At 48.7% G+C, this 14437-nt stretch overlaps 2 protein-coding genes across 4 annotated transcripts in view; both read left to right on the top strand.

Moving 5' to 3' along the window:
- The first annotated feature begins 31 nt into the window (after positions 1 to 31).
- MED20 (mediator complex subunit 20) overlaps positions 32 to 14437 on the top strand; it is a 53735-nt gene continuing 39329 nt past the window's right edge. Inside the window, exons 1-5 of one of the 3 annotated variants that reach the window (XM_074348718.1) lie at positions 32 to 161; positions 2502 to 2656; positions 6380 to 6633; positions 8093 to 8164; positions 8278 to 8414. In XM_074348718.1, the coding sequence (XP_074204819.1) occupies positions 148 to 161; positions 2502 to 2656; positions 6380 to 6633; positions 8093 to 8128 (459 nt within the window). In that variant the 5' untranslated portion in view covers positions 32 to 147 and the 3' untranslated portion in view covers positions 8129 to 8164; positions 8278 to 8414. Of the gene's footprint in view, positions 162 to 2501; positions 2657 to 6379; positions 6634 to 8092; positions 8165 to 8277; positions 8961 to 14437 lie in introns of those variants that run through there. The other 2 variants (XR_006721390.2, XM_010973727.3) reach the window with 2 other exon arrangements.
- Positions 8722 to 14437, top strand: part of USP49 (ubiquitin specific peptidase 49) — a 56993-nt gene continuing 51277 nt past the window's right edge. The window contains exon 1 of the mRNA XM_074348711.1: positions 8722 to 8785. The gene's annotated coding sequence lies outside the window, so the exon portion shown is untranslated. The remainder of the gene's footprint in view (positions 8786 to 14437) is intronic.

The following is a 14437-nucleotide window of genomic DNA, read 5'->3' as shown; positions in this document are numbered from 1 at the left end:
ACTGGGCGCTCTGGTTTTACGTTATTTCCGGAGCGCCTCCCTCCACCGAAGCTTGCCTTAAGTAGGTGGCTTCACCTCGTGTGGGCTGCGGGAGAGTACTGCGTTTCAGCACTGCGTTTCAGCTGTTTGCTCTTGCCATCCTCCACCATGGGAGTGACTTGGTAGGACTGCAAGGGATTTGGCGGGACGGGGCATGGGGTCGTGAAGGGTCCTCCGAAGGAAGATCGGGAACAGGGCCCGCCTTCCCCCGGGAGCTGAGCAAGATGTCCTCGGAATGTGTGGGTTGAGAGGGCCACCGTGAGGGCTGCAGAATCTGCGGGACTTTTCCCGCGGAGACATGCCTCCTTCCTGCTGGAAGGCGGCAGGTTAAACGGTTTTATCTTAAGAATCCATCAATGGTCGTGTACTTCCTTCCTTTTTTTCTTGGTACATTTTCCTGCTCGTGAGGCCGTAATATCCCCGGGGTGGAACTTTAGGATCGGAAATAGGATGTCAGAACTGCAGGCAGGGCTGGATAGGTGGGGGATAGGCAACAAAGAGACATTCAGTATCTTTTTTAGGTTTTCACTTGCCCCTCCCTACAGCCGCCAAATGCATTTAGATCAGCTTGTATGTGGTTCTGGTTTGGGTGTTTAAGATCTTGGGTATAGAGGGGGTAAAAATCTATTGGGAATTAGGAGATTGGGATTCCAAGCATATCTCCTCTTCAGGACCTGCTTCCTACTATGTTTAATTACGCAGTTGGTTTAGTTTATACGGAGTTATTCCCTCTAATATGTTGTAAGTCAGGGTGGCAGGGAAAGGTATGGGCCAAATGCTCTTGGAAGCATTAGTTCCAAAATGCTAGATTTCAGGGCTTTAAAAAAAACATCGTGAGCATCTTTCCAGTCAGAGAGGGCTAGATGCCAGGATATCTGAAGTCAGTGGCTGCAGGCTTCTCATATAAGAGCCTGTGGGAACCCCTCCTGGTAGCCCAGGTCTCGCACGTTTGTCAGTGACTGCACAGTTGCTCCCTACACTTGACATCATGAGCCTCCTTCAAAGTCCTCTAGTGTAAAGGGGATATGAGGGATGAGAATGAAAAGTTTGCTACGCAGAGGTGTGGAATCCTGGAAGCCCCTGTTCTTTCAATAACAGAAGGCAGACAGAGGGAAAAGGCTCTCTGTTGGGACCTTTCTCAACTTTTCTAGACTCCTAGGGCTTCTGACCGCAGTAGCATCACCTTAGGGATCCTTTTATATTTCAAAATAAGGCATATCAGCATCATCATTGCTCGTTAGTGCTTTTTCTGATGGAGAGTAGTGACAATTTTTAGCAACAGTAGGACTCTTTATATCTTCATTTAGTTGATTATGATTGATCATAAAGTAATGTAGTGTCTCCCAAAATTCACTTACATATGACTGTCTTTATGGTTTTTATGTAGCGACATACCACTTGAATTATTACTTATTAATGTTTTCTTTTAATTCTATTTCTTTTTCTTAAAAAGCATTTTAACAGACAACTATATCCCTTGGGACATAGTCTGGTAGAGTGGTTAAGAGCACAGACATGGAGCCAGCTCATATGGCTTTGAATCTTGACTAAACAACACCAAGCTGTGTGACCTTGTGCGACTTATTCAACCCCCTCTGTACTTCAGTTTTCTCATTTGTAATGAGATAATAATAGTATATCTTATAGGCCTGATGTGAGGATTCAAAGAGTTAATTCACCTAAAAGCCTTTGGACACTGCTCGGCACATGGTTGGTGCTTGGTGATTGTTATCTCCTATTGTAAAGGAGAAGCCAGTTTCACTTACCATAGAAGGAAATCTTGGAAATAACCTTTTGTTTCATTGTTTTGATTAAATTCTGAAACATACTGTTGCCTCTCACTCCCAAAGATTATAAACTTGAGCTTGCCTTATCCTTCATCCTAGGACTGTGCCTTAGGACTTTCTGCATTGATGGAAATGTGCTGTGTTACCACGTCTAGTACCCCAGCCCCCAGGCACATGGGGCTGTCGAGCCCTTGAAATGTGGGTAGTGCAGCTGAGGCGTTGAAATTTTAATATAATTTGTTTTATTCATTTAAGTTTAAATAGCCACACGTAGCTTGTGGCTACTGTGCTGGACAGCTCACGTTCAAATGTTAGGGATCTGGTAAAAACATAACGACCCCAAACTGAAGCTTCCTCCTTGATGTAGTCAGAACTGAAAGGAACACAAAGGAAAGCCCTCTCTCGTTATACGACTTAGTGTTATTGAGTGCTTAGTCTGTGCCACCTAAAATCTCTTGAATGCTGGCACACATGCCACACTCAGGAAATGCTGCGCTGGTGTGAGTGTCCCTGAGTCCGTGTTCCAGTTCTTAGCGGCGCTCTCCGGGACTGTGGGCCTCTATTTCCTCATCTTTAAAATGAAGGGCTCAGGCTAGGTGGTGTCTAAGGTAACTCATGGCTCAGTGAGTGCACTGGTGTCTCTGGATACTGACAGTTTGGTCCTTTCCCTTCCAGTGTGTCCCAGATGCCCGTGGCCGAGGGCAAGAGTGTCCAGCAGACCGTGGAACTCCTCACCCGGAAACTGGAAATGCTTGGAGCAGAGAAGCAAGGAACATTTTGTGTGGACTGTGAGACCTACCACACAGCTGCCTCTACCCTTGGCAGCCAAGGTCAGTGAGAGATGGGTATGTGGGGTGGCTGGAATCTGGTTTGGGGTTGATAGATGTTCCTGTTCATTGAAATCTTTCTGCTCTTGCTGAGGGTGGTATTCTTGGACGTGTGGCAGTTGTGTTTCTGAATTCATTAACTCTTGACTTCATCTCTTAGACTGGGCTTGTGTTGTAGTATTTTTGCACTTTGCACTTTAAAAGCAGTGTTTCTTAGTGTGATGGTGACTGACTAATTAATTGCTTCAGAATCATGTGGGTTACTTGTTAAAGGTGCAGGTTCCTGGCTCTGCTTACCGACTGACTGGTAACCATTTAGCCCCACAGGTGATCTTTATGCACTCTAAGGTTTGAGAAAGACTCCTTTTAGGCTCAGCAGTCTTTGTATATGATTCTTTTGGAGCTTTAGAGGTTTTGGAGCTTTCTGTAGAAAGGCTTCCTGTTTCTCCCACCCAGCCAGTGGCCTTGGCTTCCTCATTAGCATAACCTTGATCAGTGATCAGCTTTTGTTATAAATGTCTTTTGAGGTAAGATGGGCCGTGAGGGGTGGTGGTAGGAAGGTAAAGAGGATCTTTGGATAGGAGTTAGGGAATCTGGGTTCTTTTAGTCTTGGCTCTGCTGTAGCTTGACTGTGGACAGTTCCATGGCACAGTGACCAAAAGCCTAGATCATGGAATCAGATAACTGAGTCCTGGCTCTGCCACAGCTAACTGCAACTTCAGGTGATTCCTGCAACCTATGACTGCTGGTCACTTGCCTGTTTCCCCAGAGAAGCATTCCCTGCACTTCTCTTGCAAACCACATTTGCCAGTTCCCCTTTTAGTTATCTTTCGCCAGTGACAGGCACTGGGAAAGACTGAGGATGGAAGAGAGACCACAGTCTCTCTCCCTCTCCCCCTGCTTTGGGGAGTGTCTCTGGCTGTGGCTTTGTCTCTTCCTTGGTTTGAGCTCCTGTTAAGCAGCCCTTGTTCCTGGCTCTAATAATAGCACATCTTCTCTTTTTCCTTCCAGCCTCAGGGATGGTAGTGGCTCCCCGGGTTGCTAATCTTTTGGTGGTTTTACCATTCCCTTCATTTTTTCAGTTCTTCCACCTCCTGTACTTCCTTCCCTGTATTAAACCCCCTCTACTGAAACTGTGGGCTGTGTTTTGGCACCCTTCCCAATACAGTTCTCTTATCTGCAAAATGAAGATAATCACAGTACTTACCTCCTGGGGTGGTTGTGCTAATTAAATAAGTTAGTACATGCAAAGCACTTAGAACTGAGGTTGTCATAGAACAAATATCAAATAAATGGTAGCTAAGAGCTTTACTGAATTTCATCATCAGTAAAACTACAGTATTTTTCTTTTGCCTTCAATAGGAAGAACACAGGAATCAAAAGAGATAATGGTTATGAAAGCATTTGGAAAACAAAACACCTGTGTGTAGATAAAAGCTGGCATGCTGCTTCTGCGAAATTCCTTGGCCTGGGCTGTTTTCCCAATGGGCCCTTTACTTTCAACAAGTTACAATCTAGTTGGGGAAACAACACCTTTGAGGCAGACAGTGGGGCAGAATGGAAGGAGGTCAGGAGGTCTGGAATGGAATTCCAGTTCTGCTGCTTACCAGCTCTGTGCCTTTAGATCAGAAGTTCTCACACTGACTGGCATTAGCATCACCTGGAGGAAGGAAGGGAGGGTTTGTTAACACACAGATAGGTGGGCCACACCCCTATAGTTTCTGAAGCTGTTGGTGTGGGGTGGATAATTTGCGTTTCTAACAGGTTCCCAGGTGGTGGTGGTGCTGCTGCTGGTCTCAGAGCAAAAACCTTAGTTGACTTTCAAAATATTTTCGTGACAGTAAGAACACCCGCAGACTCACATAGTATGAGTTAAGTCTGTAATCACAGTGAGTCTGCACCAGGACAGAGTGGCAGATCAGCTCTGGGTGTCTTTTTACTGGAGGGTCAAAATGTTTTGAGCTGGATCTAGCAGGTGAAAGGTGTGAATTTGCCGCAGGCGGTCAGGAGAGTGTGGGGAAGGCTGGCACGGAGCCTGCTGTGTTCAGGAAGTGGCAGCACAGATAGAGGCCCTCTCACCCCTCAGTCTTCAGCAGGAGGAGGAACCCACAGAGCCTTGTGATTGTGTGTGCTGGGGGAGGGGCAGCTATCCCGGAGGGAGCAGCTGGGGTGAGGCTCCAGAGAGAAGGTTTACCCCATCCCAAGCGGGCCGGGCCCCCTCACTTGGGCTGCAGCCAGCCAGGGTCATAGCGCTGACACTGCCTGGTGTCTGGCTGACAGGCCTCCCCAGGCTGGCAGTGGGGGCACTGCTGCCTGCAGCTCTTGCCAAAGGTGCCAGGAGGGCCGGGGTGGTGGCACTGGGTCTCATTCCGGGCCAGCTTGCAGGACTTATAGCTGCCTGTGTCTGCAGAGTTTGCAGGGGCCACAGCTGAGAAGAGAAGGTGGTCACGGGAGCACTGGGAGGCTGGGAGGCAGACAGGTGAGGTGTCCACCCAGGCCCTCAGGGGCACTGGAGAGCATCCAGTCTCCTCACTCTCATTGCTCCCCTCTCATCCCTGTCTGAATCCTACCCTCTTCAGATTAGAATCTGAAGTCCAGGACCTATTTTTTCCCATGAAAGTGTTTCCCACTGACTCTTGTCCACTTGGATCCCTTCCTTCCCTGAAGTCTTCCCTTCCTTCCAAAAAACTCCGATCTATCCCAGGCAAGCACTTTTGTTTTATTATCTTTTTAAAACAGTTTTTGCTTATTTTTAGTGAGATTGTCAGTTTCTTGAGTTCAGGGGCTACATCCTCCACTTGTATGCCTCTTAGACGCTAGCGCAGTGCTGGGGATAGTTTAAGTACTTAACAAATATTTGGAATTGCAGCAGTCCGTTAACTCTTGTAGTGAAAGAACTTGCTTTCCTTTTTTTTTTTTTAACCTTCTATTTTCTACTAACCTGAATATATATGGCTTTCCTTCCTTCTTGTAGGAAACCTACAGTAATCAGTGAGAAAACACTCACTTCTCAGAGGCTGGAAGGGGTAAACTGGGATTTGAAACTGGATTTTCTGATTCTAGATCCGAAGTTCTTTCTGCTGTGGCTGTGCTGCTTGCTTTCCAAGTCGGCTAGATGTCATAAAATTCTCCCAGGGCTCCCCACTGCCTTCAGGATGAAGTCTAAGCTTGGGTGTGGAAGACATCACAGCCTGGCTCTGGCCTACCTTTCCACCTCATGCTCACACACTCCCCTTTGCCCCTTCCGTGGGGCTGCATCCTATGTTTTAAAGAGGGCGGAGGCTAAGGAAGGCAGGGATGGACAGAAAGAGAGCAGCTGCTTCATTTGGTACACTCACAAGCCACTACTTTCATTGTTCTTGTTATGTAATATATGACTGTGCAAAAGACCATATGTAAAGTCTGTGTGAGTTATTAATCAATCATCCATCTGTGAGCCCATCACTCAACTTGATTAAACCATTATCAACACTGTTCAAGTTCCCTGTGTACCCCTCACCTTCTTCTGTCGGGCTGAGTGTGTTTTATTTACCACATGCCGCCTCGCCTGCTCTAAGTCTCCCTCCCTCTCTAGAAAAGGCTGTTGGTGCGGGGGTCCCCCCACCTCCCCCCAGGACTGCTGAGGTAATGCTGGATTGCCGCTTGGCCTCATTTGGTGCATTGGACCCTCTTCCGGGGTTTGCTGACGGAGGTCTTGATGCTGAGAAGGATCTCCGTCCCTTGCAGGTCAGGCCGGGAAGCTGATGTACGTGATGCACAATTCCGAGTACCCTCTGAGCTGCTTCGCCCTCTTTGAGAACGGCCCTTGCCTTATTGCCGACACCAACTTTGATGTGCTCATGGTGAAGCTCAAGGGCTTTTTCCAGAGTGCCAAGGCCAGCAAGATTGAGACCCGGGGCACCCGTTACCAGTATTGTGACTTCCTGGTGAAGGTGGGCACAGTCACAATGGGGCCCAGTGCCCGGGGCATCTCCGTGGAGGTAAGGCCTCGGTGAAATAGGGGCAGATGTGCTGAAGGGTGGCTCTAAAAGATCCCCACCGCCTCTGAGTGCGAACAAATGTTTCTAGCTACCTGGGTCCTGTCTGCAGAGCAGCTGCCCGTCCTCTCCCTGTGTCGCCCTTTACACTTTCTTTAATCAGGTAGGGACTCTCTAGCCCAGGATGGGAACGAGAAGCAAGGTTCACAGCAGGCATAAAGCTTAGGAAGGCTGGCTCAGTAGAGATGAGGAGGGCAGGTAAATTATGATGTGCGGGGACCAGTCACCCATCACAGGACGGACTGGAGCAGACCAGGGCGACTTTTCAGTGCAGTTCACTTTGGGGAGGTGGCGCCTAAATCCTGTGTCCACACCCCTCTCCTTAGTATGCTCTAAGGTAGTCTCAAGTTGTGAAGCAAAGATGTGCCTTTCCTTTCGACATGCTGTCCACTTTCTCTCGTGGTGGAAAGGGGTGTGAGTGATGACTTCATCTTTGAGGTATATATTGAAAATGGCAGAGGGAGTATGGCAATAGCCGGCTCTGGGAGCAGTGAGAGTCTGCAGTCAACCGTGGTCCCAGCACGGTGTGAGATAAAAAAAATAAGTAAGCTACAAGGCCTGCCTTTTGAAAACTTACGATTTAGTAAGAGAGCAGGGCCCCAAAACACAAACTGTGTTTGAACTTTGTCTGTAAGAGATGCCATAAAAGAGGCACGGATTGCTCTGGGAATTCAGGCCAAAGAGCACTGCTGAGTTTGGGAACAATTGTGATGCCTCCTGCAGGAGTAGCATTTAAGGAGGGATTTAAAATGTAGAGACGTGGGGATAGTTAAATTCTGAAAAGCGTCCCAGGTGGAGAAAAGGGCATTAGTGGTAATTACTGCAGTGAAACTCCAGGGACCTCTAGGGCCAAGATTCCCTGACCCTGCTCATTTGTGATACACCTGGCATTTGCCGAGACCACAGGGAACCCCGTTTGTTTATCCTCCACATTTCCAACTTTCTAGTACAAACACACCCTAGCTGTTTCTTTACTTGTTTCTCCTGATTACCAGTAATTTCCCTCACCATCTCTTCAGTGAAAAATCAGGAGAGAAGAATGAGAAAGCCTAGGATGTGTATGCTTTGGCCCCTGTCATGTGGGTTGGGAAATGATCCCTTAGAGTCAGACCTGAGGCTGGATCTACCTTGGAAGTAATGTTTGGTCTTGAGGTGACTGAATGAGCATATGTCTACTTTGCCCTCTACTGACCCTCCCCCAACGCACACACACACCCCCACACTTTCTCCTGCTCTTCATTTTCTCTCTCAGAATTTTCCTGAGCTCTCCATGAATCTTCACCCAGCATAGCTAGAACTATATAGTTCTGACATAATCAAAAGGGGTCTTGATCTGCCTCTGGGTCTTGTGGGTTGCGCTGTGGGTTGGTAAACCCCAAGATGAGAATGTCACCGCCTATAGGGAATGATGCTGGGTGCGTCCAGTCGCTGGTGTTGAGTGGATATTTCCTGTGGAGCGGCACTATGCTGGAAGGTGTGTGTCTTTGGCTCAGGGCTGGGGAAGATGGGAACGGGGGCAAGAGGTGCAAGAGACTCTGATGACCCGTCCTTGCCCTCACTCGCCTTCTCTGTTCTTTCGGTCCCCAGGTGGAGTATGGCCCCTGTGTGGTAGCTAGTGACTGCTGGAACCTCCTGCTCGAGTTCCTGCAGAGTTTTCTCGGCAGCCACACTCCAGGGGCTCCGGCAGTGTTTGGGAATAGGCACGATGCGGTCTACAGTCCAGCAGACACCATGGTCCAGTACATGGAACTCTTCAACAAGATCCGCAAGCAGCAGCAGGTGCCAGTGGCGGGGATTCGTTAGTGACTGGCAGCTGCCCGGCTGAGCTCTGTCGCCAGAGGGACTGCACAGGAGGAGCAGGTGCTGCACCCTCAGGCCCCTGGACCCCAGAGGCCCAGGGCAGCCAGGAAGGATTCCCTCCCTCTCCAGTTAACAGCTTTGGCTCTTGTTCTGGGGCTCCGGACTGTCTCCCCTGACCCTCCCACACAGCCCCCCAACAGCTGTTTTCACCCTTCACCTTGCTGGACTTGGCCTGTCCTCAAGAATGGTAATTATGAAGAGAGAAGTTTGGAACTTTCCTGCTTTAGGGGAAAAGGTAGGCTGGGGGTGTCCCTCCTAACGTCAGCGGGGAAAGCAGGCTGTATCACCGACTGCTGAGAATGTGGCCTAGGCCCACAGTGGGCGGGCTGCGTGTTGTGTTTGGGTTGTGCTGTAATAAAGGCCTTTCCCTCTGCTCAAAGGATGTGGAGAAGGAGGAGGCACAGCTAATGTGACGGCTATGATTTTCTGACTGGTTGGGCTGAAGTGGCTTGTGGGTTGACTTTTCTCGGGTGTTGCCTGAGTCCTTTGAAGTCATCCTCTGGACATCTTTCCATTCTGTTGTGACTTGTACTAAGCCACAGGCTAAGCTTCTGTAACAAGGAACACCTGAAGTACTGAGGCTCTTAGAAGTTTACTTTTCTGTTTTCTAAAAGTATAAAGGTAATCAGATGGTCCAAGGCAGATTTAACTCTACAAGGTCGTCAGGAAGTCGGTTTCCTTCTGTCTCGTTCAGCCACCTCTGGGGTGTTGTCCTTGGGTGAGTCAAAGCCGACTCATCAGTTCCACGTCCACATTCCACCAGGGAAAGAGAGAAAGCAGTTTCTTTTTTTAAGGATATGACCTGGAGTTGCTTGAATCATTCTGGCCACACTTTACTGAAGTGGACTGTGGGACGTAGAGCCTCTTTTTTGGGTGATTGCGTGCCCGGTTACAACCCTGAGGGTTCTGTAACTAAAAGATGAAGGCGACAATGGGTGTGAGGGCACGAGAGCCCAGTCAGTAGCCTCTGCTATACGGAGCTGAATGGATGTGCCTAAGAATGTTCTTGGCTATTATTTTGCAGAGAATAACCTTGAAATTAAGCCATTTGGTCATGAGTTGGATTGGGAAAGGGCTGATGCCAGAGCCACTTTAGCTGGGTTAGTCACACTGGGAAGTCAGTTCCGCACCCCGGGCCTAAGCCTTGGCCTCACATCCTCTCCCGTTCTCCTGCACCAGAGTTTAGGGTTAGACAGTTGACTGTGCGTCATGGTTTCCTGAGCTCTTTCTCCTTGTCTCATCTGAGCCTCCAAGCTGCTCATTGGACCTGCATCGCCTGCCCACCCCACTCCTGCTGCAGAAATGTTCAGTCAGGCTAATGCTGAGGTACAGTCAGAGGTGGTCTTAGGAAACATGTTAATGTACATACTGCAGTGTTGTCCTCAAGGATACTGTCCCCCAGTGAAGGCACCTAAAGAGAAATTGTTTTCTGATCTAATGGCTCAGATCTAAATCTATAACAAGAAGCAGGTAGTTGTCAGGTTTCCCTTTTTAGCTCTGGCTGGCAGTTCAACTTTGTAACTGTGGAACTTGTCATCTGCATTTTTTGTTCTCACTCCTCAACCTCCGCCTACTTTATTTCTTTGTTTTGTTTTTACTTTTTTAATTTGAGGTATGTCATCAATATTATTTATACCCAGTAAAATGCAAAGATTTTTTATGTTTTTGGCCTTCTGACTTATGTTTGCTCTTGTCCAGATTTATCTATTTATTATTTTTCTGTAGGCTGCCTCAAATCTTTTATGAGATGAGACAGCATTTTGAATATAAAGTATTCTGGAAAATATACAGTAAATGTGACTCCAGACTTATGCATTACAAGGAGGGATTCCTAAAAACTAAAAAATAGTAGCCATTGGTAGTTCCTGCTCCTTCCTTCTGTGCTGTGCCTTCCCTCTGTGTCTCCTGTGCTGTCCTGGTTTTCTGTACCCCATTCCCATGCTGCCTCCTACTTGCTTTTCTCAGATCTTGAGTACCAAGTAGCCCCATTTCCCCCATTATGTATTCATGTCTCTGCTCCACTGAGGGACCACCTCCAGACTGACCACTCCTCCCCACCCCCAGGTCTGCCCCATGGTATTCCATAAATTGCTAATTCGGCCCAAAATTCAGGAAAATTGCACAAGTGCTCTTCCTCGAGAAAAACATTGTGTTTAGGTAAGGAACAGAAGTGCTTTATGCCTACATCCACTTACTGACATAGAATAGTATTATTGAAAAAAAATATGTTCTTACATAAAACAAATAGTTTTTATTTTAATAAAAACTTCACCCAGGACTTCCTTAAAGTGAAACAGGTATTACTTTTTCCTATGAATAGGTGGCAGTGAAGAATACCTTGACTGCTAGTACAATTCAGTGCCATTGCCTCAATTTGTCTTAAGGCAGCAACAATTTTACCTTTAGTTACTTTTGTATCATTAGTGCAAATGTCATCACAGTGACAAAGGCAAATAATGTCTTATTACTATGAAACTAGTTTTGATTTCAGGGGGACACCCTCCTCCGCCCATCAAAAAAAAAGTCTGCAGGGACATCAGGGCTCCACAGGACACACTTTGAGAACTACTGGTCTAACACATGCTCACAGCACTGAGAGTCTTTCCCCCCTGGATTGCTGTTTTGGGAGCACCCCTTCAGAAGTCTCAAGTGTCTCCAAAAATCCTTCACTCAAAAAAGCACCAATTATGTGTTAGGCATTTTGTTAGGGAAATAACATCGAGTAAGATACAATCTTTTTTCCAAGAATTTTCTTGAAGGGTTGGGGAGTAATTAAGGAGTTATAGTGTAAGATAAGAATGCCTTAAAGAAAATTCTGTTAAGGTGTTAGACAACAAAGGGGATGCTAAATTTTAGGTTTAACTCTGAGCTCTTGAGCCACATAGCAATTTCTCATCAAACCAATCCATCTCAGGCCTCTCCTTCAATCAAACGTCTTTATAATGTTTAAGTTAGTTACCTTTGGAAATGTTTTTACAGGCTTGGCTCCAGGCATAGTAGTTTCATGCTAGTGGTACACATGCACATGCTCTTCCCCGCTTCCTATTTTATTTGTTGTTCTTTGACTTTTCTTGCTTCTGTATTTCATATTTACAAGTGTGTAGCCTTGAGCCAGTGTAGCTGGTAATGCTTGTTTATTTCTTTTCCTTGCCCTTGTTTTCCAATTTAAGCCTTTTACCTTTTTCGGTCTTGGATTGGGGTTGGGTGATCTAACAGTGTTGGTCTTCTTTGGGGGAACGTCACCCCGCCCCACTGCCTGCCCTGCAAGTTATGTCAGGATAATGCACCCCGAAAGGCTGCTTGGGAAGGAAGCCTTTTCTGAGGCAGAGAAGACTTGTGGAAATAGCCCGCAGTTCGTTGCCTGGGGTCTCCATCCCCACCATCTGTTGAACTTGTTCAGTTTACTGCTGCGAACCAGTTCCTCGGGGGAATTTCCATAAAACAGCAAAATCCCGCCTGGGCCATCAGTGGCAAAAGACATGTGCTCACCCGCCTGGGAGCCAAAAGTAACTTTTGCAAACGTTGCCTCAGGAAACCCCACAGTTCGGAGGCTGCTTCTTTCGGACAGTCAAAAATAAGTCTTTTAACAGAACAAAAAAACAGACTGGATAGTGAGGAAGGTTTTACCCCCTCGGGAGTGGGAAGAGATGTTAAAGGAGCTCCAAAAGGAGTGCGGGGAGCCGTTGTAAAATTCCTTTACTGTTCCGCGGGCTGATGGGCTGGGGAAAAGGGGGCGGAGATGGGCTCGGGTGAGTCTCTGGCCCTTTAAGGAGGAGGGACAGCCGTAAGACTCTGTACCTTTAAGGGTCTCTTTGTCTGGAAACCTCCTTATTTACCATCCTGTGCTTCAACCAAACTTCGGCGATTCACAACGGCCCTCTACGCCGCCGCCCCTTACGCCAGGCTCAAACCGGCCGCGCGTCGGTGGCTGACCCTAAATTTGGCGGCCGCCGGGTGAACCCTCGGAGAGGATGTCTGTGCGGGGTCGCGGCCCAGCGCTGCGCTGTTGGCGCAATGCGGGGCCCGGGGGCGGGGCTCCGGCGGGCGGGCCAATGGGCGGACGGGGGCGGGGCCGTGTTCGGTTGTCTCGCGCCCTGGTGACAGCTCGCGCGTGCTGATGATGGCGGTAAATAGAGGGGGGTCGGAGGAGGGGGTGTAGGAGGTGGGGAGGCAGCAAAGGGGGTAGCTCTAGGGGGTGGGGGGAACGGGGACCGGGGAGGACGCGACGGCCAGGGAGCCCATTCTGAGACTCGGAGGCGGGGACAGGAGTCTCCGGCACACTGGCCCTCCCCTTTAAAGAAGCAAAAGCCTGACACACCGGGTGAGGGGCGACAAAGGCGGCGCGCGCCTCGCGGGCGGGAGGAGCGGCGGCAGGGGGCGGGACCGCGGCGCCGGCGGGCTGGGGGCGCCCGGGGCGGGGGCCGGCGAGAGGCGAGAGCCCGCAGTCCCGGCGCATCGGCCCTTTATTTTGGCGGGGTGGGCGACCACTGGGTTTGGGGTAAAAGCCTTGAGGGGAGAAGGGAAGGAAGGCTTGGGGGCGATTGAGGGGAACGGGTCTGAGAATGAGATGAGGAGGATTAAGGGAAGAAAGGGTTAGAAAGCAGGGAGAGGAGGAGTGAGAAAAAGACAGCCTAGGAGATAGGAAGGAGGCAGAACCCAGGGTGGATGAGAAGGAAGCCGGACAGGGCATGAGGATAGGAAGAGCGAGCCTAGGAGGAGGGCTTCTCAGGTTAGGTGTAAGAGGAGGGGTTTGGAGGGGAAAGCTTGGTAGGGGATGGTAGGAGGGTGAGGGTTGCTGGGGTGAGAGTTGGAAGTGGAAGGCAAGGAGGGGCAGAGCTGGGATAATAGTTGCGAGGAGAGGAGAGAGAGTGATTAAGAGCTAGACGTGACAAGGGTGTGAACTAGTGCAGAGCGAGATGAGCTGCAGGAGTAGGACCCCCGGTGGGGGGTGGGAACTGCGAGGTTCTGAGAAAGGTATGGGTTAGTGGAGGAGCGATGGGTGTAAATTCTTGAAAGTGAGTGAGCGAGGGTGAGCCAGGTGGAATTAGGTAGAAGTGTGGTGGAAATGGAAGGGTGAAAGAAAATAGAGATGAGAGATGCGTTTGTAGGACAATTCGGGGATCAGAAAAGCTGAAACGAGAAGAAACTGAGGATGTGAGAAGTGATGGAGGTCTGGGACAGGGTAACTGGGGAATTGTGTTAATTGACGAGGTTCGGCAAGATCCAAGGTACAAAACAGCGCGGTGAAGACACAGGGCTAAAAGCGGATGGTGAGGGGAGCAAGGGAGAGATGGGCCCCAGGATTTAAACGATGAGATGAGGAGAGAGCTCGAGGAGACCAGGGTTGAGGGAATGCTGGGGAACCCTGATGGATGTAGAACTGGAGTGGACTGCACTGGGGAGGGAATCAGGTGTACATGTTGTGGAGAGATGCTCCAGAAGGTCTGCATGGGTCAGGGCACAGACCCTGTAGAGAAGGATCAAGTGTAGGGAGCCTTTGGTGCAGAAGAGGAGGAACCATGGTGAGTGAAAAGACACTTAGAGATAGGGGGAAAAACCAGAAAGTAACAGTGAAGGTTGGGGGGTGGAGTGGTACGCAGGAAAGGGATTCTTTGTTAAGAAGAGAAGAGTGTGTTGAAACTGTGAGTCCTTTTGTCCGTAAAAGTAGGAAATTCCAGAAACCTCTTTCTCTCTTCAAAGAATCTTGAATCTGTTTTCACCTTTCATGGCTTTTACATTGACTTTCATGTCCACTTTGAAAAGATGAGACCTCAAGACCCATGTTGATTTGATTTTGTTCTTGTATGAATAATAAAGCATCAGCTGGATGCTGAAATGCTCTGCATTTAACTAGTGTTGTGATAATGGGGAAATGGGTTGTATTTCC

This window comes from Camelus bactrianus, chromosome 20 (assembly GCF_048773025.1).
Source record: "Camelus bactrianus isolate YW-2024 breed Bactrian camel chromosome 20, ASM4877302v1, whole genome shotgun sequence".
NCBI classification, from domain to species: domain Eukaryota; kingdom Metazoa; phylum Chordata; class Mammalia; order Artiodactyla; family Camelidae; genus Camelus; species Camelus bactrianus.
Note: the sequence above shows the minus strand (reverse complement) of the source record. Positions and strands in the feature narration are given on the sequence as shown.